The following is a 13,529-nucleotide window of genomic DNA, read 5'->3' on the forward strand; positions in this document are numbered from 1 at the left end:
ATTCGCTCCCCGTGTCGCGCGCCTCCCAAAAAACAGTCCATCACTTGGCTGGAGTCTCTGTGACCTGATCCGGGAAAATGAGCTTTTAATGAATAGAGCTCTACAGCAGCAAAGGTCATCGGCACAGGGACAGTCCGTGGAGTTAGACAGCGATATTGTGACTCCGATAGGAAATCCTCTCAAAATATATCCCTGTAATATCTAAGATCATAATGTCTGACTAGTTGCTTTGGTAATGTCATTTGGCATCTGGAAACTATTTAACACATCCCACGGCAGTCATGGCTGCCAGGAGCCATGAGGGCCAAATAAAACGAGATTTGAGTTCCTCTGTGCTGTGGTATTTACGCTGAGCTATTTACATCTCTTATATCTCTCTGTTGACGCCGCAACACATCCATCACAAGGATGAATAATTTCAAATGGAATCTACATTCGCCACGGTAAAGCTGTTATGATTTGCAAACAATAGGCGATAATAAAATTAGCATACAAAGGAAGTGGAAGAAGGGAATCTCTTACGTTCACTAACTCACATACACATTATGCACATCAGCCCCAAGGATTACCATAGGCATCGACTGATGCCTCTAATTTGTGACAGCAATCCCTTTTTTTGCTATGCGTTTCCTCTTTTATGTGCAGAGATAGCTGTTTACCTGCAGAGGTATTGTACTGCGATGTTCTTAATCAGACAACAATGAGATAACATGGCCTTTGGAAGGCATGAAAATCCCCCCAGAGTCTTCCTGGAGAACTAGAGCAGTTGGCTTACCCAAATACCTCACATTGCGATCCTTTGCTATTTGCTGGTGCCTCTTTATTCTTTATGTTACAGTTTTGTTCCCCCAGCTCTTTCTGCAGACTTTGCAATCTTACTCTCTGAAGCAAGCCCCCCCACCCCCCAAAGAAATAGCAAAACAAACTGAGGGGAAATTGACAGAAACACTTTCTCAAGTGTTACCTGCTACAGTAGTTAGCGTCAAACTGCAAGCCAAATTGCTATACAGTAGGAGATACTAGAGTGCTCTATTCGAAGCATGGCATTATCTGTGTGTGTGTGTGTGTGTGTGTGTGTGTGTGTGTGTGTGTGTGTGTGTGTGTGTGTGTGTGTGTGTGTGTGTGTGTGTGTGTGTGTGTGTGTGTGTGTGTGTGAAAGAGGGGGGTTGCAGGTTGGGTGCGGGCAGATGGATCATTTATAGTTATGCGATTCGCTTTTCCTCTAAAGCCCATCCCCTTGACCAGGAGAGAGACACATTGACCACACACTCAGCGCCGGCTATCAGACGGCTATCTGGCCCTGACATTATATCTTTTATATGGCTACAGTCCACTCATTTGTCATTATATGGGCCTCCCTGGTAACATTATCACTTCAGATAAGGATACAATAAACTGCCATGCCTTTTAAGGCACTCTGCCTCTAATCCAATCTTTGACACTCAGTGTGTTTATCACCAGCCTCCTGGAGAAGACCACCCCCCCCCCCAATACACACATACACACACACACACACACACACACACACACACAGACACACACAGGTACACACAAACATACAGTACACACATACAGTCTCTCTCTCTTCCTCTCTCTCCCTTCCTCGGCTTTCTCCATTTTTATATCCAATAATGGACGAACACTTCTCCAGAAGTGTTTGTTAACCCCTTCACAGGTACTGGATTCTCAGGGCCGGTGAAAGGGGTGGAGGTAGGGAGGGAGTGTTAGGGAGGGGTTGATTAAATTCGACTTAAGTGGTGTGTCTTACACCGGAGTCAGCAGCGAGCCCCGCGCCATTTAGCGCTGGTCCGGGGCCAAGAGAGAGCGAAGGGGCCGAAGCAACGCCGGTGTGACTCCGTGATTTTCACTAATGTCCCGCGGGGGATTGAGCAATGACCACTGCTGCTTCACCCGGGAGGCCAGCCAGATTGAAACCCCTGCCAGACCGTTTGAAAGGATGGCAAATCATTTAACCACGCAGTCGCATATTAGCAATTTTCACTGGGTGCACTGCAAGTGGATGGGAGAGAGAAGATGGGCAGAAAGAAAGAAAGAAAGAAAGAAAGAAAGAAAGAAAGAAAAAAAAAGAAAGAAAGAAAGAAAGGAGAAAAGAAAGAATGAAACTCTGATATAAAATTGCTGTTCAACTCAGCGTGAAAATGATGGCAGCATTGTGAAAAGTGATAAACAAGCTCACAATCACAAAATGAAAAAAAAATGAAAAAAAATAACACAACTTAAATTTATTAGAGCTTAATTTTCTGTTCTTTCTTTCTCTCTCACACATGTACAAATCCCACTCAAAGCACCACAGTATCAGAGGCAGGACATGAAGCGAGATGTTTGCCAATAACCATGGCACAGTATGTGGCCAGCGTCCAGCGTTCACAACATAAATTCCCCGGGCTTGTGTAGGTGTGCAAGGGCTGATTCAGAGAGTATGCTAAACGGTTATTACTGCATATAAAAATAGCCCCCCATTGTTCCTCTGGAGTGAGCTCGCAAATGCCACCTTTTAGAAGACAAATGGCTATGATAGATGGAGCAGTCCTAAGTGGTTCTCTACTTTTCAAATCACTTCAGATAGACCATGCATACATATGCATAAAAAAAGTGGGGGCAGTCTGAGTTTTTTGCCGTTGCAACAGATGGGATTTGAAATCATAGGCAATGAGGCACAGAGAAGCGAGAATTGGAGATGGACCCTGCCGGTGAGATGTAACATGAGAGTGGGAGTGACAGTTGAGCTCAGCAGCTCCCTCTACAGGCAGAGGGCGCAAAGGGACAGCAGGGGTGGAGGAGTAACGAGGCAACACAACCACACAACAGCAGAGCAGAGCTGAGCAGACACCACCACACAAGCTCCATCAAATTTAGTGCCACGGGCTCCATGGTTAAGTCGTCGGTGGTGGTGGTGGAGATGATAGTGATGGTGATGGTGGGAAGGCCCGATGGGAATTCGGCCGGCGCACGGTTTTAAACGTAAAAAGCCTCCTGATGACGCCTGACACGCATGGACTGCCCTCAACAAACTCCACAATTAGGCCATGAGAAGCTGGCCTCTCGCCAGGGCTGACAGGGAGATATGTGTGTGTGGGTGGGTGGGTGGGGGGGGGGGGGAGAATCACCACCAACAACCCCTCTCTGAGGAAAACAACACAGACAGCCAAACTTCTTCCACTGGTCTTTGTTAGATAACTCCAGTTGCATAAACACTTTTCTGGTTTCGGATGTGGGCAAAACCGAAACTCGTTTGATGCCCGCATGTTGAGAGTGAGCACTAGAAATCTGTAGTGTAGTGGTAGGCTTCTTTTATTTTTGTTTCCTCTCTTAAAAGAGAGGACACTGTAATGACCATTTGTTTAAATGTAAAGACAACTGTTTGGGACCCCGCATCCTTCTCTCAATAAAGCATCTCTCAGATCGGCCGAAGATCAAATGAGGGAGCTCAGACCGTGGCGCTTTCCAAACAATTATACCCAGCTCCCATGGTGAGAGTGAACTTGCTCCAGTGCCTCTCCTGTTCTCCATGCTGTTTACCAAAAACTGGAATTAACAAGCAGAGATGAAACACACACACACACACACACACACACACACACACACACACGTTTGCTTCTGCTTCTTTCTGAAACACACTCAAAGTGCTGCGACGAAGTCGTCCAATTGCGTCCTGTTAGGTGGATAACAGGGACACCGTTGGCCCTTTTTAAGCCAACTATTGTTCCCCGGGGGGAGGCTCCGCTATTGTAACACAAGCCTGGGCTATTGTGTTGATAGAGACGCTTGCGTTTATCCAGCGCGCAAGGTGCTCTCTTTCCTCCGAGTATTTCCCACAAAGAAGTTAAAAGGCTGATTTGCATTTATATTGCCGTTCAAAGCTCAGTACTGTAATTGGTGTTGCGCAGTGATGCACCCTACCTTCAGCGCACGCAGACATACGTGTGGCTAACCCCCTGCATGTGCAATTGTGAAAACCACTCTGTCTCCCGCGTGTTGTGTTAAATATCAGTGGAGGAAGAAGTGAGATAAAAAGGGGTGGGTAAGGTAGAGAGATGTAGTAGGTATATGTGACTGTGGGGGGGGGGGTGAGGGTGTGCGACAGCCAAGTTCATCCAGGTGTAATATTGCGCTGTCCCAGAAACTTTCAGCAAACCGCTCTCCAGCCGTTATCAGATCAGCAACCCAATTCCTCAAGTGCCGCCCGCGCCGCAACACGAAATACATCTTCCCACCTTCCCTTCCAACGCCAGCTCAGAATAACCTGTCAGCGTGATACTGGCTTATTTACTTCATTAAACACTCCAGTCAGCTTCGCAGGATACACAGCATTATATGGGCTGCTCTCCACTCCGCGCGGACGACATGCGATTTACCAAAGGCAGGAACGGCACAGCCGCACACACACGCACACACACACACACACACACAAACGCACACACAGACACACACACACACAAACATCCCCCACACACACACACACACACACACACACACACACAAACACACACACACCACAACAACTGAGCTGATTGCTTTTTTCCATCCTCCTCCAATCCAGCTCAACAAAAAGAAGAAGAAAAAAAAAAAACCTCGCTACATATACAGTAGACAACCTTTAGCAGATGTGTTTTCACAAGCTGTGCCAGACCCGACTCAGACATTCATGTTCGCTCGGTGGACAGATGGTCAAACAATGGCTCGAGAAGTGCTGGGTTCTCCACAGAAGCTTGTAATTACACAGAGCGAAATAGAGGCTGTGCCGAGATAAGGGCTTGTGTCTGCCGTGTGGCTAGAAGTGACACTTCATACATGCAGCAGGAGGTGGGACGACAAAGCATAAAATGAGAAATAAAACTGCTCACATTGCTGGCTGATTCAACAAATATTTTCATTGTAATACACATTGTTACATTTTCATATACTCTTATAGACATTATAAGCACCAGGGCCCATATATATATATATATATATATACTGTACACAGTGCAGCATGGTAAACACATTAAATCAACACTGTATGGCAATGCATATGACCTCACAATGACACATGAACCTGGCCATTCACCTCCAATCCTCAGAGTTCCATTCAGACGTCATACTAATTGAATAATACACTCACTCAATGAGACAACATTCAATTATGTATGAGTTTAACAAGCAGCAACCCCCCCCCCCACACACACACACACACACACACATACCAACACACACTCATTGCTCCTTTCTTTACATCCACCCACACACGGAGAGGAAGACATTGCTTATGACCAGCTGTGCAACACGAGCAGAGAGGAACGCCCTCCCTTCCCTCCCCCAGCAACACTTTCCATAGAGAGGAGTGGAGCAGCATAGCTGCCGTTGTTCCTGTGCATTAGACTGCAATTTAGAAGCCATTAATCCTTTCTATAATCTGTCAGAAAAAAAAATCCCTTTGCTCTTAAAATGCCCCCCTCCCCACACACACACACACCACCCTCCTTGGCCCCCACCCTCAACGCACCCGTCTGCGTGCCCCAGCCAGTTCATAGATCTTATGGGTTCATTGAGAGGGCCGTCTCCCTCCTCCCTCCCTTCTTCCCTCTCTCTGTATCCCTCCTTCCCCTAAGCCAGCCCCTGAGTCTGAGGAGAATCGGAGGAGGAGTGAGTGAACAGTCCCTGGGATTTGGCGTGGAGGTTGATGTTTGTGTTTGGGGGGGCCGCTCAGGCTGCTCACCACGCGGCACGGCAGGTTACCTCGTGATCCCCCGCAGCATCTGGTTGAATTACTTAACATTGCACCCAACAGACGTGTAATCCTGGATAATGCCCGTTTTTGCCAAGAGTGCACCAATCTGGATGAATTCAAGACCCCCACCCCCACCCCTACACCCACCCCTCCAAATGAGATCCAAGAACTAGCGCAGGAAGTGGGGATGAAGTGGGTTGGTGGGTGAGTGGAGGGAGGGGGGGGGGTAAGAGGTCCTCGTGCAGATCTGATTGTGGCGTGATTTGATTGGAGAGCTTACGAGGCTCAGTAAACACTAGCTGTTTTGCTGGATGCTTTCCTGCAGTATCTCGAAAACAGACACACTGGTTTTATGTGTTTAACACACATCCCAATGCATGATGAACTATAGAGGTCTGAAACTCCGAGCCAGTAGAACAGTGTATGTGAATGTAATGAAGGAAAAGCTGTGATTAACAGTACCACACTCGCTATAATAATACTATCATTACTGCTACATTATCATGCAATGATTTGCTATGCTGCTATCAATGAACCTTGAAACTGTGGTTTGAACCACAATTAACAAGACATTGACTAAACACCATGGCTGTTATCATTACCGCATCTCATCTGAAAAAAAAAAAACCCAACTACATGAAAGGATATGTTCACCTTAAACAGCACAAACACTATCTCGGATCCTGCACACCCAAACAGAAAAAAGTGCATGCTGAAGGACATAAGAGATCAAATATATTAGAGTCAGCTTTTCATGTGAAAATCCAGGGCTAAAGGCTTCAACTAAGGCTCAGCGCTTTCTAGAGATGAGTCTTGATTATTTATTCATATGTTTACTTATTCCTAGGGAATATCCAATGGGCAATCGGCTATCATGGGATTACGTTTAATCTAGCGTAACGCAGAAGAAAAAAACACAAGGGTCACTGGTGTCCCTTGGTGACTTATGAAGTGCGCCTTGGCAGAACATGCCTCGTAAACAAGGCTTGGTGACCCGGGCAGCTTCAATCCCCTCAATGACATCTCTGTCAATTACCCATCTATGAGTTCCATCTGTACAGGCAATGTCATACATGAGACTCCTTTTACTGGAATCCAATACCGTCATTGGAGCGCAATGTTTCATAGCTATGTCTAACACAGAAACAGTGGTAAGAATAAGAGTAAGTTTGGGACAGAAAAGCCAACATGAGAGCTAAAGGATGAATGAAATCCATTAGTCTAAACATGGTTGTGATGAAAAGGAGAGTAAAAAAAATGAAATATGTACAACTGGATTACTATGTGCCATAATCCACATGTCTGAAGATGCTTTAGCGAGTGACAAATAATTATTTGTAATTTCATAATGAATCACAAACACGGGATAGCCTTTGCATTTGTCATTTGCGAAGGACACCCACCACACTCACACGCACTTATGCAACACTTTGTAATTTTTTGTTCTTTTTTTTTTTGTTCAAGACATGACAGAGGATTTTCTCGCAGAAGAGAGAAAAAAACTCCATTCATCTGTATGTGACATTTTAATTATAAGAAGGATGTATCCAGCGCTGCTGCGCTCGTGAATGGGGAGGGAAAGACTTTTAGGCAGACAGATTGCTACCAAATGAGAGCAAGGCTCTTAGAGCACTAAGACTTGCTTTTCAGGGTTCAGGCAGAGAAAAAAAGAGCTTAGCGATGAAGCACTATGGTGACTTAGCAGTAGTAAGTCATGTTTATGCCTTTCGCGTCGTAAGAGATTGATGGGAGCGGACTGCTCATCAGAGATAAAAAACCTGGACCGACAGAGATAAACAGAGAAACCATGAGCAGCTGATAGAAAGAGGGAGAGAGGGGTGACAGAGAGAGAGGAAGAAAGAAAGGAATAAAAAGAGAGGGAGAGAGGGTGTTTGTGTGTGTGTAGGGTGTGAGTGTACTGTGCCAGTATGTGTGTGTGTGTGTGTGTGTTTGTGTGTGTATGTGTCTGTGTGTGTGTGTGTGTGTGTGTGTGTGTGTGTGTGTGTATGTGCGTGTGAGCGAGAGCTAGAGAAAGGTGAGGCAAACAGGCTCGGCGGAGTATGGAGTTGAGAACAGCGCCTGCCTGCGAAGGTGGCATCAGGAGAGCATCTCAGGCGTTGGAGCCGGCAGCAACCTGCGCTCTGCTCTGCGCTGCGCTGCTCGACTCTGCTCTGCGGTGCGTGTTTTAGCAGTTCATTAGAGAGGCGTTCAAGCACAAGCAATTTCCCACACTTTAACCAGCCATCCGAGGGGACCTCACACACATTGCCGTCTCTGTCTCCCTCTCTTGTGCAGTCTATCTCTCTCACTCTGTCCGCATATCTATCTATCTATGTTTTACAGGAGATATCAACCCATAGAATGCCAGGGTAGCTTCACAGGGAGGCAGAGGAGAGAGGACAGGCTGACAAGTGGATGAGGGAGAGAAAAAATAAAAGGAGGGTGAAGTTGGGGAGGTGGGAAAAAAACATGGATGACGTGGGACATGTGGAAGACAGAAGATGGGATGGGGGAGTGACAGGGTGGAGAGAGAGAGAGAGAGAGAGAGAGAGAGAGAGAGAGAGAGAAAAGAAAAAGGTACACTGAAGTAGTGACAGGGAGGTGATGTTAAAAATAGCCACGGTCCAGAAAGCTGAGATAGATTGAAGAAGAGGAGAAAGAGCCAGAAGCTGAGGGGGAAGAGAGAAAGAGAGGAGGGGAGAGAGAGAACAGGAGAGAGGAGGGGAGAGAGAGAACAGGAGAGAGGAGGGGAGAGGAGAAGAGCATCCAGTGTGCAGGAGGGAGGAGATGGAAAAGAAAAAGGCAAATAGAAGTGAAAGAGAAAGACAGGAGGCAGAGACAGAAAGAGAGAAAGAGGGAGGGAGAAAGGAAGATAAAGAGAAACGATCAAGTTCTTTAAACAGACAGCTCGCCCCGCGGTGATGCTGATTTTTCTGTAGCGCTCTCCTCCCCCGATCCGTCCTGGCCGGCTGCATGCCATCAGTCACAGCTCTCAGGACCAGGTGTCGGTCGGCGAGAGAGCGCCGGTGCCCTACATACTGGCGCCGCCACGGCTCCGACTCCTCAACTCACCTCAGCTCCCCGTCTCTCCTCGATCTCTCCATTCCTCTCTCTCTCTCTCTCTCTCTCTCTCTCTCTCTGTCTTATCCTCTCTCCCTCTTACCCCTCCCCTCCCTCTCTTCTTCAAAAACCCGAACCACACTGCTGCCACCATCACTATCAGCCGCTCAAACAGCATGCTCGTCCACCTTTCTCACACCCCATCACCCCCCACCCCTCTCATTCAGATGGAAAAAAGGCAGGAAATAAAAGGCTCCTATTTCCCTCTGGCCTTTTTTTCGCTGACAATGTATGGCAACATAAACAGAGCAATAATTTGTAAAACACAATTTAGCTACAGGGGAGCACGGAGACTCCCTCGAGGACAGTAAAAAGGCTGCAGACGCAGGTTGTTATCTTGTGTTTACCTGGCACGGCCGATATTATTTCATATTGTAATAACCAGCTCAGCTGAATTGCAGAAAAGAGTCATCTTCCAGCCGATATCTGGGCTATCTGCGGGTATTAATCTCGTGCTGGTGAACTGAAAGTGTCAGCTGAGGAGAGAAAATAAGAGACCTCAGAGACTCTATATATCTCACGCCTCGACTGAGGCGCTTGCGTTAGCGTGGTGTCTACAGCATAACCCGAACTCGCAGTTCACTTTCACGCGAAGAGAGAGAGCAGAAGCAGAGGCAGACTTCTGGACTCCCAACTTCTTTTGGAACCGGGGAATTTCTCCGTAACTTTTAGCTCTCCCATCCGGAACAAACACTCTCATCACAGACAACAGTGTGAAAGCCCTCAGTGTCTGTGCAAGGGGAACAGATCTAATGACAAGAATTGCAGACAGACAGACAGACGGACGGACAGAAATGAATGGGTGCTCTGTGTCTCACTGGTCGAGTGACAAATGACCAGCGGCACAAAAGTCTCCCCTTTTACCCACTTTTAGCTCGGCCTCACTAGCCGAAGAAAAGAAAGAAGAAATAAGAAAAAAAACGTTTTTTTTTTTGGCCACGCTCGAGCAGGATACACTTACCCAGCTGTAAAACTAGATCATAAAGCTGACAACCTCCTGAGACGTGATCTACTACTCTTCAAGTGCAGCTCCTGAGAGCCGTACGAGGAGCTCTACTCTCAGTGTCGGGTTTAAATTAGAGATCTGTGCTGAGTGCATCCGGATATGGGTTTGTCTGCTTTATGCTCTTGCATACACACACACACACACACACACACACACAAACACACTTACAGATGCACACACAATATAACAAACAAACAAACACACTAGGCACCAGTCATTACTTGTGCCTGGGCTGGCACACAATAGTCTGTGCCCTGAAATAATGAGCTTTTGAACATGAAAACAAACATGCGCATCAAGCATCATTAAAATGTCTGTACTGTCCCCGCACCGCTTTGATTTGTATTTGGATTATGATAATCAAAGGACTCAGGAGAGAGAGAGAGACAGAGAGAGAGAGAGAGAGAGACAAGAGAGCGACAAGAAAGCAAGAGAAGAAACAGAAAAGAGAAAAGTAGAAGAATGTGAGAGAGCCAGAGATAGAGGACTAGACTCTGTAATGTTACAGAGTGATGTCATGAGGAGAGGATAGATTCTGACTTCAGATTCTGTACAGTATCTGACAACAACCAACCAACCGCCACTTGAATGCCTCCAAGAAAAGAGACTGGACTTCCACATGATGATTATCAACAAAAGATTTGAGCCCCTTTTATATCTGACACATACCAATACACTTTCACACACACATACACACACACACAAAACACTCTCACGCACGCAATCAATAGCTGCTCAGCGTGAGCGGGTCAAACTTTTGAAAAGAAGCTCTGGAGGCATCGGGGCGACCCTGACACGCCGCGGGATTAGCCATACCAATTCTCTTTCTGGGTCACCGGCCGCCGGGGAGACAACAATCGACCCGATCTATTTAGCCACGCACCTCGGCTCTCCGTCTGACTCTCCTCCAGCCAGACCCACTGATCAAATCCCCGCCACCTCTCAGGGGTGCTTGCCGGGCGAAGTCGAAAGGAAGGCAGTCGCGGCAAGTGTGCCCCAGCGTATTATTTTCCAAAGACAACCACCTGGTGGTAAGCAGCGGAAGCATCAATCGGTGTGCTTGGCCATTTGTTTCCACAACAGTGTGGCTCTCAAAGAAAATAACAGACGAGGAAGAGACATAAAGCCCAGAAGTAGCCAAAGTGTGTTGTGCATTGTGTGTCTGTTGTTGTTGTTATTGTTATCGTTTTATTCCCACAGAGATCTGTTTGTGTGTGTGTGTGTGTGTGTGTGTGTGTGTGTGTGTGTGTGTGTCTGACCACCTCTTGGCATGCTGTGGGTGAACTGCCCGTCAGTCTTTTCACAACAGACGGCAGAACTGTGACTGTGCCTGGTGCGTGAGTGTGAGTATGAGTGTGAGGGGGTGTGAGTGAGTGAGCATGCTATTCAGAGGGGAGAAATGACAAAACTGAAACACACTGACAGATGACGGGGACAGAGAGAGAGTAACAGCGACAGCAGCAGCAGCAGTACACTTTCATAAATTTGTGATGTTGCATCTCTGCTCTGTTTTTTTCGTTGTTGTTGTATTTCCGGCATCTTGACACAGAATTTCTAACATTTAGTTAAGCTGACATCTCACCCCCACACACATACACACACGCTGTTCCATGCTTAAAGAGCACAAGGGCTCCACAAAGAGAGAAATGATATTCAACACAAATGAAAGGTGACAGCACATGTTCCGGCATTTCTGGCTGAACAGAGAACTCAAAAGACCCCACCACCACCACCACCTTCACAACCCCACCAGCCTTCAACTCTCTGTCCACCACCTCCAAAAACAGAGAGCTTCATTTACAGTGCGTCCACAGCACATAAAACAGCAAAGATGCACAGAGACAGGGAGAAAGAGAAAGAGAGAGAGAGAGAGAGAGAGAAAGAGACATGAATGAAGAGGCAGAAGAATCGTGCTGCTTACCAAGACTCATCAGCCAGATGAGGAGGAACACCCGAAGAATCATCTCTCTGACAGGGAAGAAGGACCTCTACAGCCGTGTGTGATGAGAGAAAGTTGTAGCAGCACCACCCGTGGTGTAGTGCCTCTGGGTGAGTGCTATCAGTGCCCTCTGTCCAGTCCTTGCAGTGGAAGAAGAAGTGAGGTCTGTCTCAGTCTAATAGAACAGATGTTTCTTTAAGCTTCTGTCTTGGAAAAAAAAAAGAAGACGTCTTTTCTCTTGTCCTCGGCGCGCTTTCCCGTCGTCCTGTCGGTTTGTTTTCTGTCTCTTTCTTTAAGTCACTCTTGTGCTGTTGTCCGGCAGTCGGCAGTCGCTCTCTCCTGTTGATGGTGGGAAAAGGCTCGCTCGGGTGCTGGCATACACACACACGCGCACACGCTCTCTCCCTGCTCTCGCTCAGGCTCTCACTGCCGATCCATTCTCAGTCTCCGAGCATCAGTGTCTCTCGGCTCCCCCTCCTCCTCTTGCTTCCTCCCTCCCTCTCTCTCTCTCTCTCTCTCTCTCTCTCTCTCTCTCTCTCTCCCTGTCTCTCGCTCAGCCAATGGAGAGGCAGGGGCGGGCAGCTCTTCAGCGTGACTCCTCCCCCCAGCTTTGTGTTGGGACTCGCTGGTAAGAGGCTGAGAGAATCAGAACTAATCTCTGGGAACTGGGGCTGCCATGGGAGGCAGGGCAGGCAAGCAGGCAGTTCCAATTAGAATTAACGGGAACCAGCTTGGCTCCCGTTGGCCCTCAACGAATATAGACATGGACTAACAAAACTCACACTCACACACACACAGACAAACACACACACACACACACACACACACACACACACACACACACACACACACACACACACACACACACAAAGAGAATAAAGAAGTGCAGCTTTCTTTTTTTTGGCTGTCAGCCTGACACCAGCTAAGGCAGTGATTTAGGAGTTTTAATCACTGACCCTGGCAAACTGGAGCATTAGATAAAGGACCCATCAGAATTTAAGCTGTTTTATTGCATCCCTTTAGGATTTTGAAATGAGTACCAACAAAAAAAGATTGTCAGATCATCAAGAATTTAGCCCTAATGTAATGTTGTTATGCTCACAAATGCACAGCTTGCTAACAAGGCAGCTTCCTCTTTAACTCTCTCTCCCTCTCTTCTGAATATCTCTGTTGCTTGGCCTCTATACCAGAGCTAGTGAGCAGAGCGGATCGGATCGAGCGAGCGAGCGAGCGAGGAGCGGTGCGGAGCGGATGGAATTTTGCCGGAGCGCAGATCGTTTTTTTATTCAGAGGCCGGAGCGGCCGCTCTGTCCCGCTCCATTTTTGCTCCGATACCGCTCACGCCACGAGTGTGAGGCATGCCCAAATCCACCCTGAATTCACGTCTTCGTAGTGTATCCAAGACCGCTATAATTCAAAACAAACATATTGACCATGATTGTAACAGTTTAGACTTAACCACAGCTTTGCTCAAGATAAGCTTTAAAGGCTAACATTCAGAATCAGGGGAGAGAATAGCCTACAGATCACGAAAACAGCGCAAACACATACACACACTACACATACAGGGGTGGACGTAGCCCCCCACACAAAAAGGATCACACAGGAGGAAGACCTAAAAGGGTAACACGCTACACTAAAACACGGACATTAAAACAGTAAATAAAGGCATTAACACACACAAACAACCCCCAGAGTTCTCCCCCGTATCCCAGAATGCATTGTCCCAGAGTCCG

General features: G+C 47.2%; 1 protein-coding gene across 4 annotated transcripts in view; it reads right to left on the reverse strand.

The window, feature by feature from the left end:
• The window catches only part of kirrel3b (kirre like nephrin family adhesion molecule 3b), a 178,987-nt gene extending 166,736 nt beyond the window's left edge, over positions 1 to 12,251 (reverse strand). For all 4 annotated transcript variants that reach the window (XM_048263862.1, XM_048263860.1, XM_048263861.1 and 1 more), the window contains exon 1: positions 11,776 to 12,251. In XM_048263862.1, the coding sequence (XP_048119819.1) occupies positions 11,776 to 11,818 (43 nt within the window). In that variant the 5' untranslated portion in view covers positions 11,819 to 12,251. The remainder of the gene's footprint in view (positions 1 to 11,775) is intronic.
• Positions 12,252 to 13,529: the final 1,278 nt, after the last annotated feature.

The sequence above is a fragment of the Alosa alosa genome, chromosome 15, assembly GCF_017589495.1.
Source record: "Alosa alosa isolate M-15738 ecotype Scorff River chromosome 15, AALO_Geno_1.1, whole genome shotgun sequence".
Lineage (NCBI taxonomy): Eukaryota > Metazoa > Chordata > Actinopteri > Clupeiformes > Clupeidae > Alosa > Alosa alosa.